At 43.7% G+C, this 21,140-nt stretch overlaps 1 protein-coding gene across 2 annotated transcripts in view; it reads left to right on the top strand.

Annotated features, from left to right (window-relative positions):
* Positions 1–21,140, top strand: part of CCDC13 (coiled-coil domain containing 13) — a 431,895-nt gene that overhangs the window by 290,563 nt on the left and 120,192 nt on the right. For both annotated transcript variants that reach the window (XM_078665306.1, XM_078665307.1), the window contains exons 11-12: positions 7,380–7,522; positions 17,304–17,387. In XM_078665306.1, the coding sequence (XP_078521432.1) occupies positions 7,380–7,522; positions 17,304–17,387 (227 nt within the window). The remainder of the gene's footprint in view (positions 1–7,379; positions 7,523–17,303; positions 17,388–21,140) is intronic.

Below are 21,140 nucleotides of genomic sequence, written 5' to 3' on the forward strand. Positions count from 1 at the left end.
ACATTTACATCTACATTTGCAAATGCTAATCCTACACAAATGGGATGAATTTATCCTAGGTTAATACTGGCGCTGACATTAGACGTACTAGTTATTTTATATATGTAAATCTTTATGTGGTGCTCAAGGGGAGGGGAATCACCCTAACGCCTCCACAATAAAGACCCTCTGGTCTTTTTCAACATAAACCCAATCCTTAGCAAACACTTAATAAAATCAACAATCAATCAGTAATGATCACACGGAGAACTTCTTCTTGATCTTTGTTTTTAATTTTCTGCACCCAGCCAACACGTGTTTTGTTGTTAGAGGAATACCCTGCGACTTCTTCAGGGCTACAAAAACATAATGAAACCATTTTCGCATATAGTTATACGTTCAATTGTAAGATACAGTCCTTTTATAAAGTGGTGGAAAACAATGCACCACTGTGAAGTATCACTCTCATTTGAATAAAAACACCTTTCCAACTTTCAAAGAGTGGAAACCCATGCAAAAATGCACTCCCGGTCATTATATTGGGAGCTGTAGTGTCTGTAACACTTGTTACATGAGATGATCCCCTATATCTCTTATGTCTATATGTCTGAGAGTGTGCTGCCCATAATCTTGAACTGCCTTGAAATGTATCCCCGGTAATAAGGAGGAAGTAAAGCAATGCAGGAGGGACTAAAGAAAGGCACTGATTAAGTGTAAAACTTTCCTGCGTATGGAGGTCTGGGAAGATCTGGTGGCCTCGTGCAAGTGTAAAGATGCCTATGTTTTTTTAAATATAGTGAACTCCAATAAGTTATCCAAGGCGTCAGTTAAGGATTTGGCACAGAGAGTGGTGAGTTGTTCATTTTGAATCTTTATAGTCTTTACCCCCAGGTAGCTACACCTCTTGTGAATAATCCCCTCCCATATACCTCTTAAAGTTGCTTTTGGTTTAGCAGAGGTTATAGTGGCAGTTCAACAAATCCCTGTATAAGGTACCAGCCCCAGACGGGAGTTCAGATAGACCTCTATAAGAGCAGCATTACATTTTGGGGACCCCTGTTGACAAATGCCATCAATGCATCCTCTAAGTCTGGTATATCTAGACCATGAAGATCCACGATAATTATCCCATGTTTAAAAATTCCAACCGCACGGCTCCAGGCTGTTGTGCATTATATCGCTCCTAGACTCTACTGTTAAGACTATAGGAAGAATTGTTCTCGGAAGGTTTCAACAGTTGACCACAGAGCTCAATATTATATCAGATGTTCAGTAGGTTTTTAGAGAGGGGCTTTGGACAATTGAACAATGTCTGAACCTTCATTTCCTTATCTCCAAATACACAATGGCTAAGCACTGTTCTTTTTACATGACCTTTATGGACCTCTCAAGTGCATTTGATAGCGTGAACTGACACAAACTGTGGGATGTTCTGAATAATATGGTGTGGATTCGGACCTTGTGAATATCCAGCATGGCCTAAATTATGATCTTTTTGCATCAGTGCACCATGGAAACTATGGGGAATGTACCAGTTCTTTTGAGGTGGCCAGGAGTCCAGCAATGAAGTGTCCTTGCCCCAATCCTGTTTTTATTATATATCAATGGATTTAAGGCATCTTGTTGACCAATGGGCCGGATATGCCCTTGGTTAACACCAAGTTGGCGCCCGTCCTGTATGCAGATTATGCTATTATCATGTCTAGAACTCTCAACAGCTTAAAGAAGCCCCAAGGTTCTTCTGTGCAGTTCATGGTAGACTTAAACCTGAAGACTAACTACTTGAAGACCTTCACCATGGCTTGTGGCACAAGAAATTTGAAGTCTTGTTCTTACACTATTAAGGGTAAAGCAATTGAAAAGAGCTCTTTCTTTCACTATTTAAGGTTCACTTTTTTTTTTTTTTTTGACATTTAATAAAGCGCGAACGAATGCCCGGAGGCGTCTCGGCGCTATTACAATTGCAGACTTCTCCTATACTGGGCTTCGTGTTATTATAGGTTAAACAACCAGGTTTTCAGTTGCTTTCTAAATGACTGGAGGTTTGGGCTAGATCTGATAGATTGGGGGAGTGTATTCCATAATTTTGGGGCAGCAACCGTAAAACGTCGGTCTCCCCAAGTGACCAATTTAGTGCGGGGTATCACCAAGTCGTTCAGTTTGGCTGAACGGAGAGGTCGAGAAGGCCTGTATGGGGTGAGGTGATCTCTCAGAAATTGAGGAGCCTGTTGGTGCAGCGATTTATAAACTATGCACAGGGTCTTAAATTTGACTCTGTTCCTGATGGGGAGCCAGTGATAGCTTCTTAGAGTGTTAGCTATAGATTTATTTATTTATTTATTTTATTTTATTTGTAGAGTTTTGTATAGCGCGGACAAGACCCGTGGGTATCAGAGCGCTTAACATAAGAGTATAGAAACATAAAAACATAAAATTACAAATTACAGATTGACATTATAATAGCAAATTATGATAACACACATATATGAGGTAGTAGGCGATATGCTATCAGGGGTGATTAAATAACTATATGTTCCTAACGCCTGTGACATTAGCCTTAGGAGGGGCCTAGGCTAGGCTTGTGTCGTAGTCATATCGTCAGGTTGGTGAGGTAGGGTTGTATAGTAATATCATTGCAGTTCCATGAGTAATCAGCAATACGAGTTGGCTAGGTATGGCTTGTGGCAAGGATTAGAATAATAAACCAAGTAGGGTAGAGAATTATATCATTATGGTTGTGAGATATAATGTAGGGTTTACATATATGTGAGGTGACCTTAAGTTGTGTAGCCGCTGCTTGATCGAGTCATTGTCATTATCTACTTGATCTTCAGAATATTAATGATGAGTCCGATCTTCTTTGTCTTGAGTGTTCATACTAATGGTCGGTATGTATCTCTATGTAGGGTATTTACTCATCAAATGATTCTTAAGTTCCCGTTTGAATTTTACAGTGTTTTGAATCACCCTGATGTTAGGAGGGAGTGAATTCCAGACTCTGGGGGCGGCTCCGGAGAATGCTCGGTCATAGGTCTTTTTCTTCCGGAAGAAGGCCGGTCGTAGTAGCAGCTCCTTGGCACTTCTCGTTGGTCTGTTGCCTCCCGATAGCTGAATTTTCTTGGCTAGATATCTAGGCGTGCTGTAGTGAACTGCTTTGTGGGTAATACAGGCCATCTTCATTTTAATTCTCGCTTCGTAGGGTAGCCAGTTTAGTGCCTTTAGGTGAGGAGATATGTGATCGAATTTCCTCGTTCCCGTGATGAGTCTTGCCGCAGCGTTGAGACAGGCTTTTAGTGGTGCAGTGGATGTTTTTGGTAGGCCAGCTAACGTGGTACAGCCATATTCAATTCTCGAGATCACTAGAGATTGGATAGCCAGTTTTAGATCTGCCTCTGAGATAAAGGGTTTCAGTTTTCTTAGATAATTCAGGTGGAAACGGGCGCTCTTGGCCATTGTGTTGATGTGGTCTTTCATGTCAAGGTTCTGGTCTAACGTGATTCCTAGTGATTTAACAGAGTTAATTAGGGTCGGAGTACAGTTCAAAGCAGTTATCAATTTAGTCCAATCTTTTACCTCAGGTTGACTCCTTCCAGGTGATATTAGTAGGAATTCTGTTTTGTCGGCATTAAGTTTTAGATGATTAGCTGTTAGCCATTGTAACGCTCGCTTTAATGTTTCATTCATTAGGTCAATGTCATCCCGACAGGCGATTTTCATATAAATTTGCGTGTCGTCTGCGTACATGTGATAGGAGATCTGTGATTTGCGGAGAATCTCCGTGAGAGGTTCAACATACAAGTTGAATAGATCAGGGGATAACGTTGAGCCTTGAGGGACCCCTATTGTGTTAGGGCACGGGGAGGAGATTGCTTGGTTGACCAAGAATAGTTGTGACCTGTTCTGTAGGAAGGAGTTAAACCAATTCAGTACGTTTCCAGATAAGCCCATCCTGTCACGTAGCCTGGTCATCAAAAGTTCGTGATTTACAGTGTCAAATGCTGATGATAGGTCTAGCAGGATCAGTAGGCACGCATGATTTTGGTCTAGGGCTTGTAAGGCATCATCCACAATATGCAGGATCGCCGTTTCAGTACTATGCCCAGTTCTGAAGCCTGATTGGCAGTCATCTAGTAGTGAGAACTTAGCGATGTGCTGACTCAGTTGGCCCTGTACACATTTCTCAATAAGTTTGGCAAGTAGAGGGATGTTGGTCACTGGTCGATAGTTCTTCGGGTCTGTTGCATCCGCTGTCGGTTTTTTGATGATGGGAACTACCTGCCCAGTTTTTAGGCAGTCAGGGAGGGACCCTTGTGCAAGTGAAGCATTTATTATCTCAGTCCAGATAGGAATTAGGGTGTGGCTGATTTCTCTTACACACTTTGCCGGTAGAGGGTCCTGATAGTGGTTGTTCGGTCTGAGGTCTGCTAGTGTTTTGGCGATCTTTCCCTGTTCGTATAGTTCAAATGTGTCCCAATTTGCCTTATTTTTTGTCTGAGGTTCTTCAGTTGTCGCCTTGGCTTCATTTATAGGTGAGGGAAGTGTCGTGAGGTTAGCTGCTGCACTTGTGAGCTCATCTTCTAGTAGTTTGTTTTTTTCCGTGAAAAATGAAGAGAACTCCTCGCAGCTTATGGGAGTTTTTGAGCTCTCTTGAGACGTTTTGGCTAGTTTATTAGACTGTTGTTTTAAGATCTCGAAGAGTTTTCTTGGTCTGTTTGTGGCATTGTCAAGTTCAGCCCTTATAAATTCTTTTTTGGTGTTGATTATCTTTTTGTTATATTGTTTTCTCGTTTTTCTGAGGTCTTTCAGCACAGGGGAGGAGGGATGTTGTCTCCATTTCCTTTCTGCCATTCTCAGTTTTCGCCTGTCTTCGTTCAATGATTCATTGAACCAGGGATTTTTTGGTTTTTCTGAGACATTTTTCAGTTTTTGAGGCAGGGTGTCGTTGACTATATTACCGATCGAGGTTATGTAATGATCCGTCAGCTCGTTGACATTGACATTCTGCCTGTTGTTACCAGGCTTCAGGTCCTTCTCGCATCTTTCCACTAGTAATTCAATATTGGCTTCTTTTGTGTCTCGAATCAGTTTTTTGCACTTGCGAGGTTGCACGGTCTTCCCTTTTTTCATTGTGGGTATCGCGAATGTTATGGCGTGATGGTCCGACCAATCACACGGGTCTATAGCAAGGATTGAAGTCTCTTTGTTTCTTGAAATAATCCAGTCAAGAGTCGCTTTGAATTTGAATTGAATCTGGGAGTTCCCGAGAGAAATCTGGCAGCTGCGTTCTGCACTGTCTGCATTTTCTTGATGACCCTAATTTGGGCATTGGCCAACAAGCCATTGCAGTAATCTAACGCAGACAGGACTAGCGCGCTTACCAGAGTCTTACCTACATTCTTTGGGAGGAAAGGGAGGATCTTTTTTACAAGTCGCAGTTTGTAGAAGGCCGTGGCAGCTGTCTGATTAGCATGCGCCATGAAGTTCAGGTTGCTATCAAAAATAACACCTAAATTCCTCACCTTGGGAGTAGGTTTAGGTAGAACTCCAAAGGATGGTGGCCACCAAACCGGGGACCAGTTGGGGCTAAGATGTCCAAAAGTTACCACCTCTGTTTTCTCGGAGTTTAATTTTAAACAGTTTGCCGACATCCATTGTCCGATGGCTAGCATACCTGCTTTAAAACTCTCCGCTACTGTTTCTCCATCATTCTTGATCCTTTGATTCAAACTGTACCTTGGGTCGTTGTTAGCTCGCCAGGGAAAAACATTTTTGTACTGCTCTGGGCTGTCATTTTTTCCCTGGCGTCAAACTTAGGCAAAAAAACTATTGTGCCCTTATGGAATTTTATAGACATACGTGCTTGCCAGTGTTAACTTACGGTGATGGAATATAGTGCTACTGTGATGTTAACTTCCTACGGGTTGAGGAATATCATGTTTGTCGTCAGCTTTTTGCCCTACCTCCATTAAATTCTAATTTTACCATCCACTAAGAGCTGGGCCTTCAGTTTTTTGAGGATAACATCACATTGGCGCCACGTTTGTTATTGATTGCTGTTTTTCACAGTAAATCCACATACCAAAATCAGGAGATTATAAGGCATTGTCTCTCATGTGACTTTAGTCACACAATTCCCTGGTTCAAGTTCTACTGTGGCTAGTTTAGGTAGACCTGACTTGTTCACCGGCCCTGAGAAAATATCTTCCGGTGATAAGGCATGGGTTACCGCAAATATTTTGAAGGGTAGATCACCTGAAAGAGAGTTCGTAGAACTTCATGGTAAAACAGCTCAAAACAGCAAAGATAAATTAGAAAGTTAGAATATACGTTCGGGATTTCCAACATACCTGATTGTGGACTTAGCAGCCAGATGTAAATACATTGGCAAAAGAACGCTGGCTACAAATGGCACTTTTGTAGGAAATCTGAAATGGAGGGCCGATCCATTGAAATCTTCCTTTCGCACAATGGAGCGCCAGGTGAACTGAAGGAGAAGGAGAACACAAGCATCAACACAAGGGAGAATGGGGAAATATTATTTGTTTTTCATAGTACAAATTGACTAGGAAAAATATTGTGCCTTTACTTCCTAACGTGGTAACTGTTCTTCAGCTAAAGCAATATATTCAGTTGCCAGCTTTCTGTTAGCTTCTGCGTCCCCCTACTACAGTGGAGAGGCTACACTGACCAGATCCAGAAATAACTCTCAGTCATTTTGTTTCAAGTTATGACTGTTTCCAAGAATATGGCTTTTATAGAGCAGAACATTAAAAGATAGAGCCCTACAAAGGGAAATGCCATTAAGTGACCAACACATCTGTACCACAAAGGACAAATTGTACATTCGGCTAGAGGCTAAGTCACCACTCCTGATTCTTTCAGAGACACGCAGCTGTAAGGGATTTAGAAGGCGGTCACTTAATCTTCTTTTCACCACCTGACAAACATTATTGCCTGGCCTAGGATCCTGGACTAAGCCACTGTAATATTGGTAGTTCGGCATTTATTCTTCTTGGTTATCCAAGACCCCTAAACCCAAATTATTAGGTATTTCTGGGGTATTGTTCAATGATAGAGGCAGCAAAATAAGTGTTATCAATTAGAAACTGTAGAGAGAACGTAGTATCCATCAGAAGCATTTATATCAAAGGTAAACAGCATATTTCTTCTAATCTTTTAAAAGACACTTGTTTTCCATTACAGTGCTTTGAGAGGACACCCATTCCTAAAAAGCTAGTTGAGAAGGAATCAAATACAAGTATTACTATGGTAGATTACTGTTGCATTCCCATAAATATGTCAAAAAGGGTATCTCCTGCAGTAAAAGAGAATGAGCTTCTTGGTGTGCTACAGCTGCACCACAGCTACAATCTTTTATTTCTTTTACTTTGTTAACACAGCATCCGAATGCAAGAGGGTCAAGCGATGGAGCTAGCATCAGTGTCCGGGAGGTGGCACGAGATTGCAGACACCAGGAAGACCATACACTAATCAGGCCCCCATCTGCGGGAGGAGATCATAGTGGACGAATGGGATCTGGACGGTAAGAGAAAAAGCTGTTTGATACTTAAAATATGCTCTAGATTGACATGCAAAGAAAATAAAATGTTACATTGGCGAATGTTGTTTGGTTTGTTGCAAGTAGTATTACTGCAGCATTTCTTAGGAATGTTTTGCCAGTTAATTAGCAGTTTGACTGTTTATTGAGACATCCACACCTTGGGGAGTGTTTTACTTTTCAAAAGAGTAGCATTGGTGTCACTCATCAATAACACATGGAACTCTCATGTACATCTATGTTCAGACCAATATAAACATAATCCTCTATCCTGTGTGTAAATGTATAGCCCACTATGAATTTCATTGTGACGAGCAACCATTATTCATAGAGAGTGCATGCCAGCAGTCTGTACCAGCCTTGACACAGTTTTGTGGTGGTACCATCTAGCATGCCCGCTGAAGAAGGGCAAGACTTTCACACAGGACACATTGATAGTTATCTCATCATGAAGTCAAGAATTGAGAAAAGGGACATGTAAAGGGAGTGTACAAGCAGCTCCCTTCTTGACATGGGGCAACAAAGTACCATGTTTAGGGACCCTCACCCGCCATAACAGCTTATTCCCCCATGTCATATGCAAATGTGAAATCACATGGTGGCATAACTATTTTCCTGCTTGTTACTTACAAGAAACTCGGTACAGTTCCCAAGGGCTTTAGAAGAGGTGTCATATATTAGAAGGTTGAGAGGCTTTCTGGGACGTAATTGCTTCTCTAGAATGTGTTGCACTTTCAGGTCTATTCCTACTTTCCATTTGGACATGAAGATTTCAAACAAATGTTACTTCAAAGGTTAGATTAAGGTTCTACTTCTGAGCACACTATGTTGCTGCACTGAGAATCTGAACATGCCTTCCTCCATTAAAAATCATTCTCATTCTGATGTGCTGGCTCTGAGGTTAAAATACAGATGAACTCATAGTTTGCACTGAATTGTAGTCATAACGCTTGAATAGGCCTGTATATGTGGCGCATTCCGCACATGATTTATGACTTAAATGAAGATTCAGATGATGTCAAAGTAAGAGTATAACTTTTCGCTTGTTGCCTGTAGCCGCTGTTTGTGTGGAGCCTGCCGCCTGGGGAAAAACCAGGACTCGCTGTCTGACTAAGTCACGGACCACCGGAGGAGGAGCCAACTTTCCTGCACCGCGCACTCAAAAGTGCTGCACATCTGCCTTCGGTGCGGTACGCTTGTTGCCTGTTGCCTGTAGCCGCTGTTTGTGTGGAGCCTGCCGCCTGAGGAAAAACCGGGACTCGCTGTACCAGGAAGTCACAGACGACCGGAGGTAGAGCCAACTTTCCCACGCCGCACACTCAAAAGTGTTGCGCATCTCCCGCGGCGCAGGTGTTGCCTGTTGCCTGTAGCCGCTGTTTGTGTGGAGCCTACAGCTTTGGGGAAAAATTTGGACTCGCTGTCCCAGGAAGACAAGGACGAACAGGTGGAAGAGCCAACTTTTCCGTGCCACACTCTCAAAAGTGCTGCACATCTCCCACGGCGCAGGCCATACCTGGGCCAAGTGCGGGGCCGTCCGCGCCCGTCAGAGGTGGGAGAAGGCTGGGCTGGGCCCACTCTCTTGGTTCTCTGACTCCATGGGGTCAGGTGGCAACTGATTGACATTTACATCTCTATTCTCACAGCCAGGTCTTCCCGGGGGTTTATATTAGGACTAACGCCTGGACGATACTGGACTTGGACATTCCCGTGCAGGTAGGACCGTTTATATCTCCATTTTAATGAGTGAGCTGTGTTCTGCTGTGCTTAAAGACCCAGGGTTCGGGTGCTGGGCGAATGCTTGGTACAGAGCGGCCCCTGTTTGTTTATTTAATGAAGATGGTGGTTATGGTCTAAGTCTTCCTGTCTCTTTTATAACAAACCCAATTACCCGCTGGACACAATTTTCCGAACACTCTGCTATTTCAGTGGCCACATTATTTCGAGACATCATCTTTGGAATAGTTTGAGGGACATATTCTTCGGCCGCATCACTTGGGGTTGTCCGGATTGTTACATTGGGGACAAGCAGGCCACTTGCTAAGGAAATGGTGAATACTGTGTCCACTATAGACGCTTTCCTGCAGCGTGCCGTAGGGGGTCTTGTATAAGGAAATCGAGTTGGCTGCACGTCGATGAGGACAGGGGCAACTGTCCGATCTGCTTGACCTTCTTCCATCAGGACGGCGTACAGTTAACTGACCCCCAGACAAATTCAGCAGTCCTTGGAGTGGGTCCTGGAGCGGGGAAGAAAGTAAGAGAAAAGAGGAATGGCCCTTCAATCGTGAGTCATGCTAAATGTCGGAAGGCCCTTGGCTCGCACTCCATCCCCCCATATTCCACAGTTGTATTTAGTCCAAATTTGACGGGCTTCCTTGACACTTTTAAAGTATTCTTGTTTTCAGCACTGGACCTCAAATTAGAACCTATTTTTCATCGCTTGTCAGCAATTGAAAAGGATCTTAAAAAGCTAACTATACGCCCTCAAGGCAATCCTATTGTGTTGTCCACTCTTCCTCTGGGCCCAACTGCCCCGCCTACCAGTGTGTGTCATAGCGTGGGTCAAAGTGTGCAGGAGCTTGGTACAAAGATTTCACCTAAGGCTGCGACGGAGTGTGCAATTCAGTGTTCATGTCGAGAAGCACCTTCCGTATGCTCATTTACATTGGCTCCAACTTTGAACACAACTTCGTTAACAGCAATAACCACCAACGACGGTGCCTCTTTACAGTTCAAGCAGAAACCAAACCCAGGAACTGTTGCAAGCAGGTCCAACACGATGTCTGGAAGAGGGTGAGGAGGTACCCACTCAGGGGCTTCAAGCGACCCTGCCCTGAGCTCTTGGACTCTACACCTGCAATCAGAGTCAACTCCTTTAGTAGTGGTTTTAGCAAATGTACTCCGACTTGCTCCGGATACTAAGAAAGACTTTGATTAACTCAAGAATAAAGTTGTGCATTGACTAAATTCTAATATTGCTACAGGGTTGCGGGTAGATAGTCACATCATTATGCTGCGTAGAACATCATGGTTGGGCAGCGTCAAGAAAAACATGGATGGGATTGTGTTACCATTAACTTCAACAGCCCCTTTGTGGTGAATAGCATCCTTAGCATGGTCTCCCAACTTAAACCTAGGGTCCAAATACAGCCATTGTGGCTCTGCCTCTGGGTTTCTTTTATAGGCCCCAGATCCATCGACTTGTCCCATATGGTAGGTTACAGGGGGGCCTTCGGGCTTGGGTCAGGGAGGTCAGCAAAAAGGAATTCCAGTAGGTTTGTGCCCCTGAGCTCATTATATTGTTGTGATTGACTGAGTCCAGTTCCTCCCGAACCATTTGCCCTTTCCACACAGTACTCCGGGGGGCATCTGGGTTATTCAGAATTCAAGGGGTGTAACTTTATTTCCTGGAACATTGCAGGGCTGGTAAGCAAGTTTGATGATCCAGACTAGGTGCCATTTTTTAAGAATGTTTGAGTAATCTGCCTCCAGGAGGCATGGGCCACCGTAAACAGTTATTATCTGGAAGGTTACAAAACCTTCTTTGTGCCAGCCACTCCCGCTACTGCAGGAAGAGCTAAGGGGGTTTTAGTCAGTTTTGTTTCTTTAGCTGTCCAAGTCAGCTCTCTCATGTTGCCCCAAGACTTCCCCACCTTACATGTGCTGTTGTTATCTAGGGGGGCAAACAATTTATTGCTTTTAAATTTGAATAATGCGGTAGCCTGCTCATTGGAAATATGCACCATTACGTGGTTGGGCTTTTGTCTGAGAAACATGACGCGGAGCAAGCAGATCTGCTCTAATGGTCTTATTGCAGGGGACTTTAATGTTCATATACGTGGGGACCCTAAGTCTGGGGGGGTTAAAGACATGAGGTGTGCACATCAAGCCGGTCTGCATATGGAACATACCTAGCAGGGCTCTATACTTAACGATATTTTGAATGAGTTTGATTTCTTGTCTGCTATGAACAAGTTGCCCCCGGGAAAAAAGGATGTTGCCCCCACTTCCACTGGGAGAGGTGTGAGTCTTTCATTGACTTTATTTTTTTTTCTACACATTTTTGTAAATATTTTGGATTTTACCATAAAGGAGAGTGTGTACAGTGACCACAACCTGGTGTGTGTTTCGACTGGATGGCACAGGTAGAAAAATTTGCCAATAATGGAGCAAGGGGGGCTCTGACAGCTGTGAATGAGCAGAGTAGACTGAAGTGGGTACAGATTCTACCAGACCAGTTTGATGAGTCGCTGTTCACTCAGTGCTCTAAGGGCTCACCACTTGCTCAGACAGGGCGGCATAACCAACAGACATTTTGGAGGCTTTTGGAAGCAAATCAGGGGCTATAGCCAACCTATAGGTGCCCTGGGTAGGCATCCTTATATAGGTCTGAGATGATTTGGCTCCTTAGTGCTCCTGTGCCTCCATGAGACTGAAGGAAGTTTTGAGTACCACACCAAGAGATTCCCTGGCCGTCAAAAGGTATAGCAGACAATATAAGGCCACTCTGGCAAAGCATAAGTCAGCCCTGAAAGAGCAGGCCTAGTCAGGTCTGTTAGAGGGCTGCATCGTGCGCAACCCCTCTAAGTTCTGGAGCATCATTAATAGCCCGTTTTTACAGAAGATAGTGCCAACATACTGGATGCCCATATTACCGAGGATGATTGGATAAGTCAATTTGAGAGTATGTTCCAGCCTTCACCCCTCTCGGGGGAAGTCAAAAATATCGGTGAGGGTAAATCTGAGATCATATTTAGTGCGCAAGAAGTAAGATCAGGTATAATGGGTTTATCTAAAAATAAGGCCACAGGACCTGATGGGATCCCCCCAGACATCTATATTTCTAACTTGGACATTTGGGTTCCTGTACTGACCTAAACAATCAATGCTGCGGTCATAATTGGCCACCCAGGTACTTGTGAATTATCTACCATTGTCTATTTTTTTAAACAGGGAGACTGGGATAGCACTCACTGCTATAGGCCAATCTCCCTTTTGGATTCCGTTGTAAAGATGGTGGACGGCTGGTCCTTGACAGGCTTGGTAGCTGGGTAGATGACAGCAACATTCTGGCTGAAGTCCAATATGGTTTTCGCCCCAGCTGCTCAACGGTGGACCAGAGTATAAATGTATACATGGCCTTGAATAAGTACACCGTAACCTGCACTGGCACCATCTACTTAGCTTTTATGGATCTGTCTTCTGCGTTTGATCGTGTTAACAGATCCAAGCTTTGGCAGATGATGCTTTATATTAGCATTGATAAAGACATTGTTTTGTTTTTGAGGGATCTCCATAGAGACACCAGAGCTGTAGTACACTATTCTAAAGATCTTAAAGTAACCTGCGAGTTTCTTATACAGGGAGGGGTCCATCAAGGGTGTATCTTTGCCCCTTTTCTTTTTAATTTGTATATTAATAATCTGGAGCAGGTCCTTTTGAAATTAAATACTGACTGCCTCCAGGTGGGCAAGCGAAGTTTGCCGATCCTCCTGTACGCTGATGATGCTGTCCTCATGGTGAGGACAGCGAGGGGGTTACTGAACTCCTTTGTACATTTTATGGAGGACTTGGATTTCTTGGTCAATAACAGTAAATCATGCAGGTGGGCCAAAGTCTAGCTGAGCCCTACACATTTTTGGTGTGGGCTACTCCGGTCCTTAAGACCCACGTTTTTTCATACCTATGGCGTGGTGTTTGATGTAGCCATGAATTGGCACCCCTTGACAAGCTGTAATAAAGGGGATTTTCTTAGGGGTATTGCTGCTGTTCTTAACTTTGCTTCCTGACTAGGAAGTAGACCGATCGGAGCACTTATGCAGATTTATAAAGCTAAATTTATCTAGAAGGTCACCTATGGGAGTGAGATTTGGGGCTATATCGAGCATGATGTATTTCAATCTGTTTAAAACACTTTTCTGAGATGGATTCTCTGCTTACTGCAGTGTATTCCATCGTTTACAGCCCATGAAGAACTTGGGATGGCTTTCCTCTCAGATGTGTTGGGTTTTCGTCCTTTATCACTGTGGATGAAAACCTGGATGAAGAAGGGAACTCACCAGAGTAAGGAAATCCTAAGGTGTTGTCTCTCCCTTGACCACTCTAACCGTTTTTGCTGGTTAAAGTATGTTAGAGAACGTTTTACCAACATGTGAAGGGCTGATCTATTTGAGAACCCAGAGGGAATCTGTAGAAGGGATATTTACTGGGCGACGGAGAACTTCTTCGAAATTCGTATGTGGGCGAGGGCAGAAGTGGAGCTGAGGAAGCCCAGCGTTCATAGGTATTCCCTGCTGAAGACGGTGTCATCAACTGCCTCTTACTCTGTGGTTGCGACGGAAAGTCGCCACAGAACATGATGCACTTTTTAATGTCTTGTCGTTTTTTCGAGGTTCCCAGAAAGTCTTTTATTATTCCTATTCTCAAGAAAGCGAGCTTTAGGCAGGTTAGACCTGCTTTTAGCTTTCTACAATTGCTCTCGAGTAACTCTCCGTACTACACATTCTTAGCTTTTTAAGGGCTGCAATTAGCTTAGTTCCAGATGCAATTAATTTTTATGGATACATTTCGGACACTGGGGCTATATGAAACTGCTTATATTATGAATTTGGCAAAAGTGTCTGTTTTTTCACTTTGTATTATGTACTGTTTGTGTTAAATTATTTGATGGAGTTTTTTAAAGGTGTCTGTTTAATTTTTATTTTTTTCTTGTACAACCCGAATAAAGTTGATGATGATGATGAACTTTTCCTTTTTGGGTTGGGTGTTCTCGGTCACAGTTCCTTTCTAATATCCAACTTGAAATTCCTTCTTCCTCCCGCCGTGGTTATGGTTAACTACTGCCTGGTGCAGCAGACGCCTACATTGAAAATCATTTGATTGTGAGAGAAGGGTCTCTTCTCAAGTAGGGGCAAACAAGGCTAGCACATCCTAATTTTGAGCTTTAGTACCCTCCACCACGAAGGCCCAAGAAACTGTAAATAGTTGTTTTTGGTAAGTATGGGCCCTTATCAGATCTACCTTTTCCACTTTGTGGCTGGATTGCATCTTGCTGAGTTACAGCCTCCATTCTGCATCAGCACCGGGAACAGGTGTGGCTTCTGTCTCATTTCTCACCAGATTTTGATATTGCTAGCACTACACCAGAGTCTATGCTCTAGTCTGTGGTTCTGGGTTCGACATTGACTGGTCCCCTATTTAGAAAGATTTGCAGTATGGTGGACACATCAAGCTTTTTGATGAGGGACAGCTTGGCTTTGACTTAGAGCAGAATTCGTATGTCGATTCTGATCATTGTGTAGAGTTCACCAACATGCTGGCATGTCTACTGGTTTATGACTCCTTTCTTGATGCCTTGAAAACCAAGCTGAATGCTACTTTGCAACCATCCTCACCCCAGGCTAGAGTGGTACTGATAGTACTACTGCAGCCACCACCAGCAACCCTCCTCCAGTAACTCTTACGTGGCTACCAGTCCTGCTGGCATTAACCCCATTTCCTCTTTAGGACTTGCCAGCAATTTCTCTGCAGCCTTTACCAGCTCAGCTTCCTGACACCCTAGCAGGACCAGCAGGCATAGAGGAGGCTCCAACTGGCCCTCTCTGACGTCAACTTATTGCAAGCCACTGCCCTTGGTTGACCAAGAATTGACCCTTAGTGCCAGAGGCAGTGAGCAAGAGGAGGTATTCAATAAAGTGTCTATCTCAAGCTAATGAGGCTATGCCCATTAATAATCCTATTCTCCCTCTAGAAAATTGGCGTATTTTAATGTTGGACTTGCGCATCCTATTTGTAAATATAACACAGCTTGCTATTTTGCTACACGTACCCTGAAAGCTATACTATGTGCTTGGGCACTCTGGACAATAAATACCTGTTGTCCAATTACACTTCCCCCTTCTTTTCAGGCACCTCCCCTGCTTAGTTTTTGGTGCTGATTGCAGTATCTATGAAAGGTAAATCGCCATTCTTCCTCATGGGCTAGTAGACAAGATATCTTGAGCCAAAAAACACTACTAGGCCCTCAGTCTCTTTTTCAGGAGACAAAGTGATACCTCTGGTATGTGTTCAGCCCTATGTTCTAACTGTGCTCAGAAGGTTATCATCTGCATAAGAAGGATGCATGGTAGCAGAAGATACCGATAGCCCAGTATCTCACTGATGCCACTTCCAGACCTTGAACACTGGTCTTTCTGTGCTCAGGCAAGCATGGCTGAAGTCCTCAGACCTAACGCCTAACTTTAAGTCCTCGACCTGCCATTTAGTAGCATAGCCCTCTTTGAACTCTGAAAAACTAGGTTCTCCACCGTCCCAAAATCAGTATTTCACTGCCATTTCACTAAGTACAATCTAAGAAGTACCTACTGGGACTCAATCCTCCTTTCAGCAGGGAACATCTTTCAGCTTTCGATGCCATGGCCCCTCTTTACCCCAAACCATTAATACCATGTTATTTGTTTGAAGTAATTTGAACAGTATCAATGTAGTGTATGTATCAAATATGTGTGTTTACTGATTTCTAAACAAATTATTACATTTTTTGCAAAGCCACATTTAACTTCCAACCCACAAAACGTAAACCTTCATGCTTTCCAGAGCATCTGATGCAAATGAATGCCAAGCAATTCTCACGCCATGCCCTCCTCAAATCATGTGTGGGCATGTGGCCTGGACTGCTTGCATTCTTAACACCTCTTTTTGAATTAGACTTATTGGCAATACAGTGAAGGAGATACATAGTGGTGAATTTAACTTTTCTAACACAAAGATTGTCAGCCAGGGCACTGAGAGTGTTATGTATAGCAAGTTTGGCTTCTCACCTATGTTGTCCAAGAATTAACAAATCCGGTAGCCTTTGGGAAAACACCCCTACCACACATTCCTCCACAGTTTGTGCTATAGTTTTAGCTATTTTGAGAAGGTACACACAAGAGAATAAAACACGGAAAGGGGTCTTTGCCTTGACAAAGAAAGCTTTTGCTATTCAACTAGAATTGCTTCTGGCTGGTATTCAAGCGGTAAACATCCTTCACAACGCGGTCAAAACACCGCGGTGCCATTCCGACGCGTCTTTTACAACGCAAGTCGTTACCACGACTTGCGCTGGAGGGCGGTCTAGACTAAGGAAAAGTAGATTTATTATTCCAACACCTTCCCTACTGTACGTAGGCTGGAGTTGGAATAGTAAATCTTACTATTCCTAAGTCCAGCACCCTAGAGCGCAAGTCGTGGTAACGACTTGCGTTGTAAAAGATGCGTTGTGATGTACCGCGATCATTTTGATCGCGTTGTAACATCATACATCCAAATGTTACAACACGGACATTGAATGTGCCCTTCATGGACAGAATCTATTCAGCATAAAAGTAGTTGATTTATTGTGCGCACCTACTCTCTCCCCTATAAATTCGACCTCAGTCTGACCGATTCCCTATACCTATTATTCGAGGACCTAAATGCTACAGCTCCAGTAATTGTAATCATTGTACTTAGTTTTTCAACTTTGTTTTAAAAATTGTGCGTCACAGAAGGTGTTCCTTTGGGCTCAATAAATGTTAGAAAGAGAAATCGCAAAGTAGGAAATTAATAAACATTAAGGATTGTGACCATAGGGCAGTGTCTGAATGCCGACTGTTTTGTTCACTTTGCTTGAACTGGTAGCAGGTGTTCTAGGTGGCATTGTAAGAGATTTCTTAACACATTTACATTTTGTTTTCTACTTCGACTAAATGTGATAAATGAGCCCTGGCAAACATTTGTCCCCTCACAGCACTGTCTCTAAACTAGGGCACCTGCTTGTGGAACCTGCAACCAGGCAGCCTTCTTATGGAAATAATGGCATCTCATCAAGTAGGTATGTATTAAGCTTGATACAGTCTCCTACACGTTTTCTGTACGTTTTATGTAACTGGTCAGCCTTTTGTTATTTCCAAGCATTTTACATGTAACTTCAGATTCACTTTTATATTTTTACGAATTCCTTGAGGTGGGATTTCATTGTAATATTTGATAAAGACGACACAAATTGAAAATATTCATTGGCGTTTAATTATGAATAATTTCCTAATAAGTATATTACACACATTGCTCCTTTGTGTTAGTATATTATTTGGTTCATATAATGTCTTTGTATTGATGTTTGCTTCAGGTTTCATTTACGCGTGTAAGCTGGATTGGAAGTAACATGTTGCACAACAGCCAAACCATGTCTGAAGCAATAAACACGCATATCAGTGGTTTAATTTTTTTTCTTTTGCTTTCCTAAGTCTCCCCATGTCTATAAGATTCTTCCTGTGTACATTTACCACACCACCAGAACGCTGCTTCGTCTGTTGTTGCGAATAGCATAATAGGAGGGAGCAACAGTTGAGCGATGTAGGTGTAATCAGTCAAAGGTGAAGGTGATTGGATACCATTCTGACTTTGCAGGTCTAAACACAATGGAAATCAGGGACAACCATAGCAGAACAAGGACAGCTTTAATGGAAGTGTTAATATCCAGATGAGGCAAAGAGCATTGAGGCTCAGACAACTATGTGAATGCACATTTTACTGGCAAAAAGGCAGTAAGGGGGAACTTAAAATGGGATCACATCACACTGTTCATGTTCCCTAATATAACCTTAAAATGCTGACTTTCAACATTTGGCAGAACCCCAACTGCCTGTTCTAAACTGTGTGGAAAATAGTTTTAAGTCATTGGAAAAATGTATTAAGACTGAAATGATTCGCATTTTATTACATCTGGGAATCAATGGAATTACAGTTCCTGAATTTCACAAAGCAAGAGAAATAGCGGCTCAATATGCGACTGAAAATAAATTCTCAACTATGTGGATTCCAAGAATCTTGTTTTAGTGATGCTGCTGACATGTTGCTGCCAGTTTTCTGCCATTTTATACTATAAGAAATACATTCAAATGATAGGATAAGGTATTCTCCACAACATCATGGACTACAGCAGGTATCCAATTAGATAAAAAAGAAATGAGTGCTAGAACTCCCCGGCGCTCCCCGGTACCAAAGACCCTTTTGTATGTTTTCTGACACGCTCTGACTGGATTGAGGGTTTGTGCTATGCTGTCTCTGTCCGAAGAGCCCACTGGAGGTAATACAGCAACTTCAACAAGCTCACCTAAGAAGGAGAAGGCGGGGCGAAAACGAGTGTGCCAGAACTTCAGTGGAAGATGACAGACACACCCCACCACCGGAGCCTGGCGAGTATGGCAGGCAATAGGATGCAGTGATATAGGGGAGCAGATGTTGCAGGATAGTACTGAGCTATGGGAGCGCTCGGCATTAAAGAAGGAGGCAAGTGCGGCAAGAGGACACACCACAGTGGTAGAATTCAAGGACCGGGAAGTAGGTCAGAATTGAAGCCCAAAGCCATCTGCACCACATGATACAAGCAGAGTATTACCGTAGGCCAAGACATAGAAATAAAGAAAGGTTTTTGCTTACTCGATGATGGCAGCCATATTGGGGAGGCTTAATATGTAAATACCTCTCCAAAAAGACTGATACTTAGCTGGAATGTTAGAAATAGAACCTCCTGAAAGAAAACCGGTTTGGGATTTTGTAACTATCATGAAAGACAATTAAAGTATGATTGAATACTTATTATCCAAAACTCATCTGAATTGATCTTGAGTGCCACTGCATGCCCCCTGGGCTGCTCTTCTTCAGGCTGCTTGTACACTATTTGGAAGTTTGTAAAGGCCAGGCTGTACTTAATACCGGTTACTGGACAGTCCAGGAGAAGGATGATTTCACCCCTCAACAGACCAGCAATAAAAGTGCCTCCTGTACTTAGTTGAGCTCTGAATTGCTACCAGAAGCCCATCACTGAATGAAACTTACCTCCTGATCCAGGAAGCCCTCGTAACCTATGAACTTTCATAGGCTTGGGAAATGTTTGCTAGGCTCCACACCACAATGTGCAGGCAGCATCTCGCTGGAAACTGCTAGATGAAGACATCCTCAGACTAAGGGGTTTATTATGATGGCGGGCGGACAACGTAACGGTACACGGGACCAACGACCAGAGGTGTGGCGGTCCAGCCATGGCAATTAGAATGCGACCGCCACGCTGGCGGTCGCATCCTGCATATTTTACATTGCGGCGGGCGGTGCTGTAAGCAGCACCCGCTGCAATACAAAATATGCATGTTGTGCATTGGCATGCACAATGCAACAGGCAATGCGTGGTGCCTGCCACCTTGTGGATGCCAATGAAGGGGGGTACCATAGGTACCCCCCAAGTGCTGCCCCCCACACCCCGGGGGCCCACAACAGGCCCCCAATGCCAATCTCCACATGCCTTTCTATGGCTGAGACTCCGCCATGGAAAGGCAGGCATCATAATATGGATGGCGGTGTCTGCAAGGCACCGCCACCAGTTTGAGGGGCTTTTGCGCCCGTCTGGCAATCTGACCGGCGGAAAATCGGCGGACGGTCTTTACGTCCGCCACAGTACCCCCGCCATTCTAATATGGCAGGGGTAAATCAGGTATGGATGGCGGGCGGATCGCCACCGTCGGACCGGCGTTGGTGATCTGCTCGCCAACCTAATAGACCCCTAAATGACCTACTGACCCACCCATGTCCAAATCAATATTAGTGAATCAACTTCTGTTCTTGGAAGCAGTGGCGAACACAAGATAAGGGAAACACATAGACAACAACATGATGGACACCAAAATCAATCTCAGACTATGCATTGAATACACTGCTGACCTACCTCTCTTACCCCGATCGTTCACCCCCTGATATTTACCGTACAGATAGTCATCCTACCCATCCCTACCATTTCTTTGGTACCTACGTTGCCCCTTAGACCATTCCTTCAAATTACCTTGAACCCACCTTTTTATTTTACAACAGTGTTCTGCTTTCCTGAGTTTTGTATCCCCCCTCCTCCCACCCAACCACCCCCTCCCTTTACATCCCCCCGCCCTCCGTGTTGTGAAGCAACAGACCTATCTAGGTCTGTGGGTGATGGTTGGTGGTGCTCTCCCTAGGGCGACATATGTAATACCAATTCGTGAATTTTAAACCCTCCTAAGCCTTAATTTCCTCAGCTTCTTCAAGCTAATATTGAATGCCCCCACCCTATTCTGATCATATTTTAACAAAACAGAAAATCTAGGCCAGCCAGAAAACCAAAAAGGAGACACCTTACTTATTCCCAACTAGCTCCATGGGTTTCTACCCAAAGAAAATACATCGGAGAAGTATGGATCATAGTCCCCCTGCATTTAGGAACTCATTGGCCTTGATCTCTTACGTGAAGACTCTAACCCGGTCCTTCCAGACTACTTTCAGCTGGGCCGATTTAATAGGAAGTCTTGTGCACCCTTCTCCTGGAACTGGGTAATCATTTGGCGGAGACGCCATCGGCGTTCCACTGTAATATGGCAGAAATCTGGCCTGGTGAAGATGGAATACCCATCTGCTGTACGTTGTGCATCTGGTCTGGCCTTCTCGAACACACCTTGCCTTAATAAATAGTTCCCAAAATAAACCAAAAGTACCCGTGGTTTGGCATCCGGGCGAGCTGGCTGACCTATGTTAAATTGCACTCGCTGTGCCCTTTGTATTTCCTGGG

This window comes from Lissotriton helveticus, chromosome 10 (genome assembly GCF_964261635.1).
Source record: "Lissotriton helveticus chromosome 10, aLisHel1.1, whole genome shotgun sequence".
NCBI lineage: Eukaryota > Metazoa > Chordata > Amphibia > Caudata > Salamandridae > Lissotriton > Lissotriton helveticus.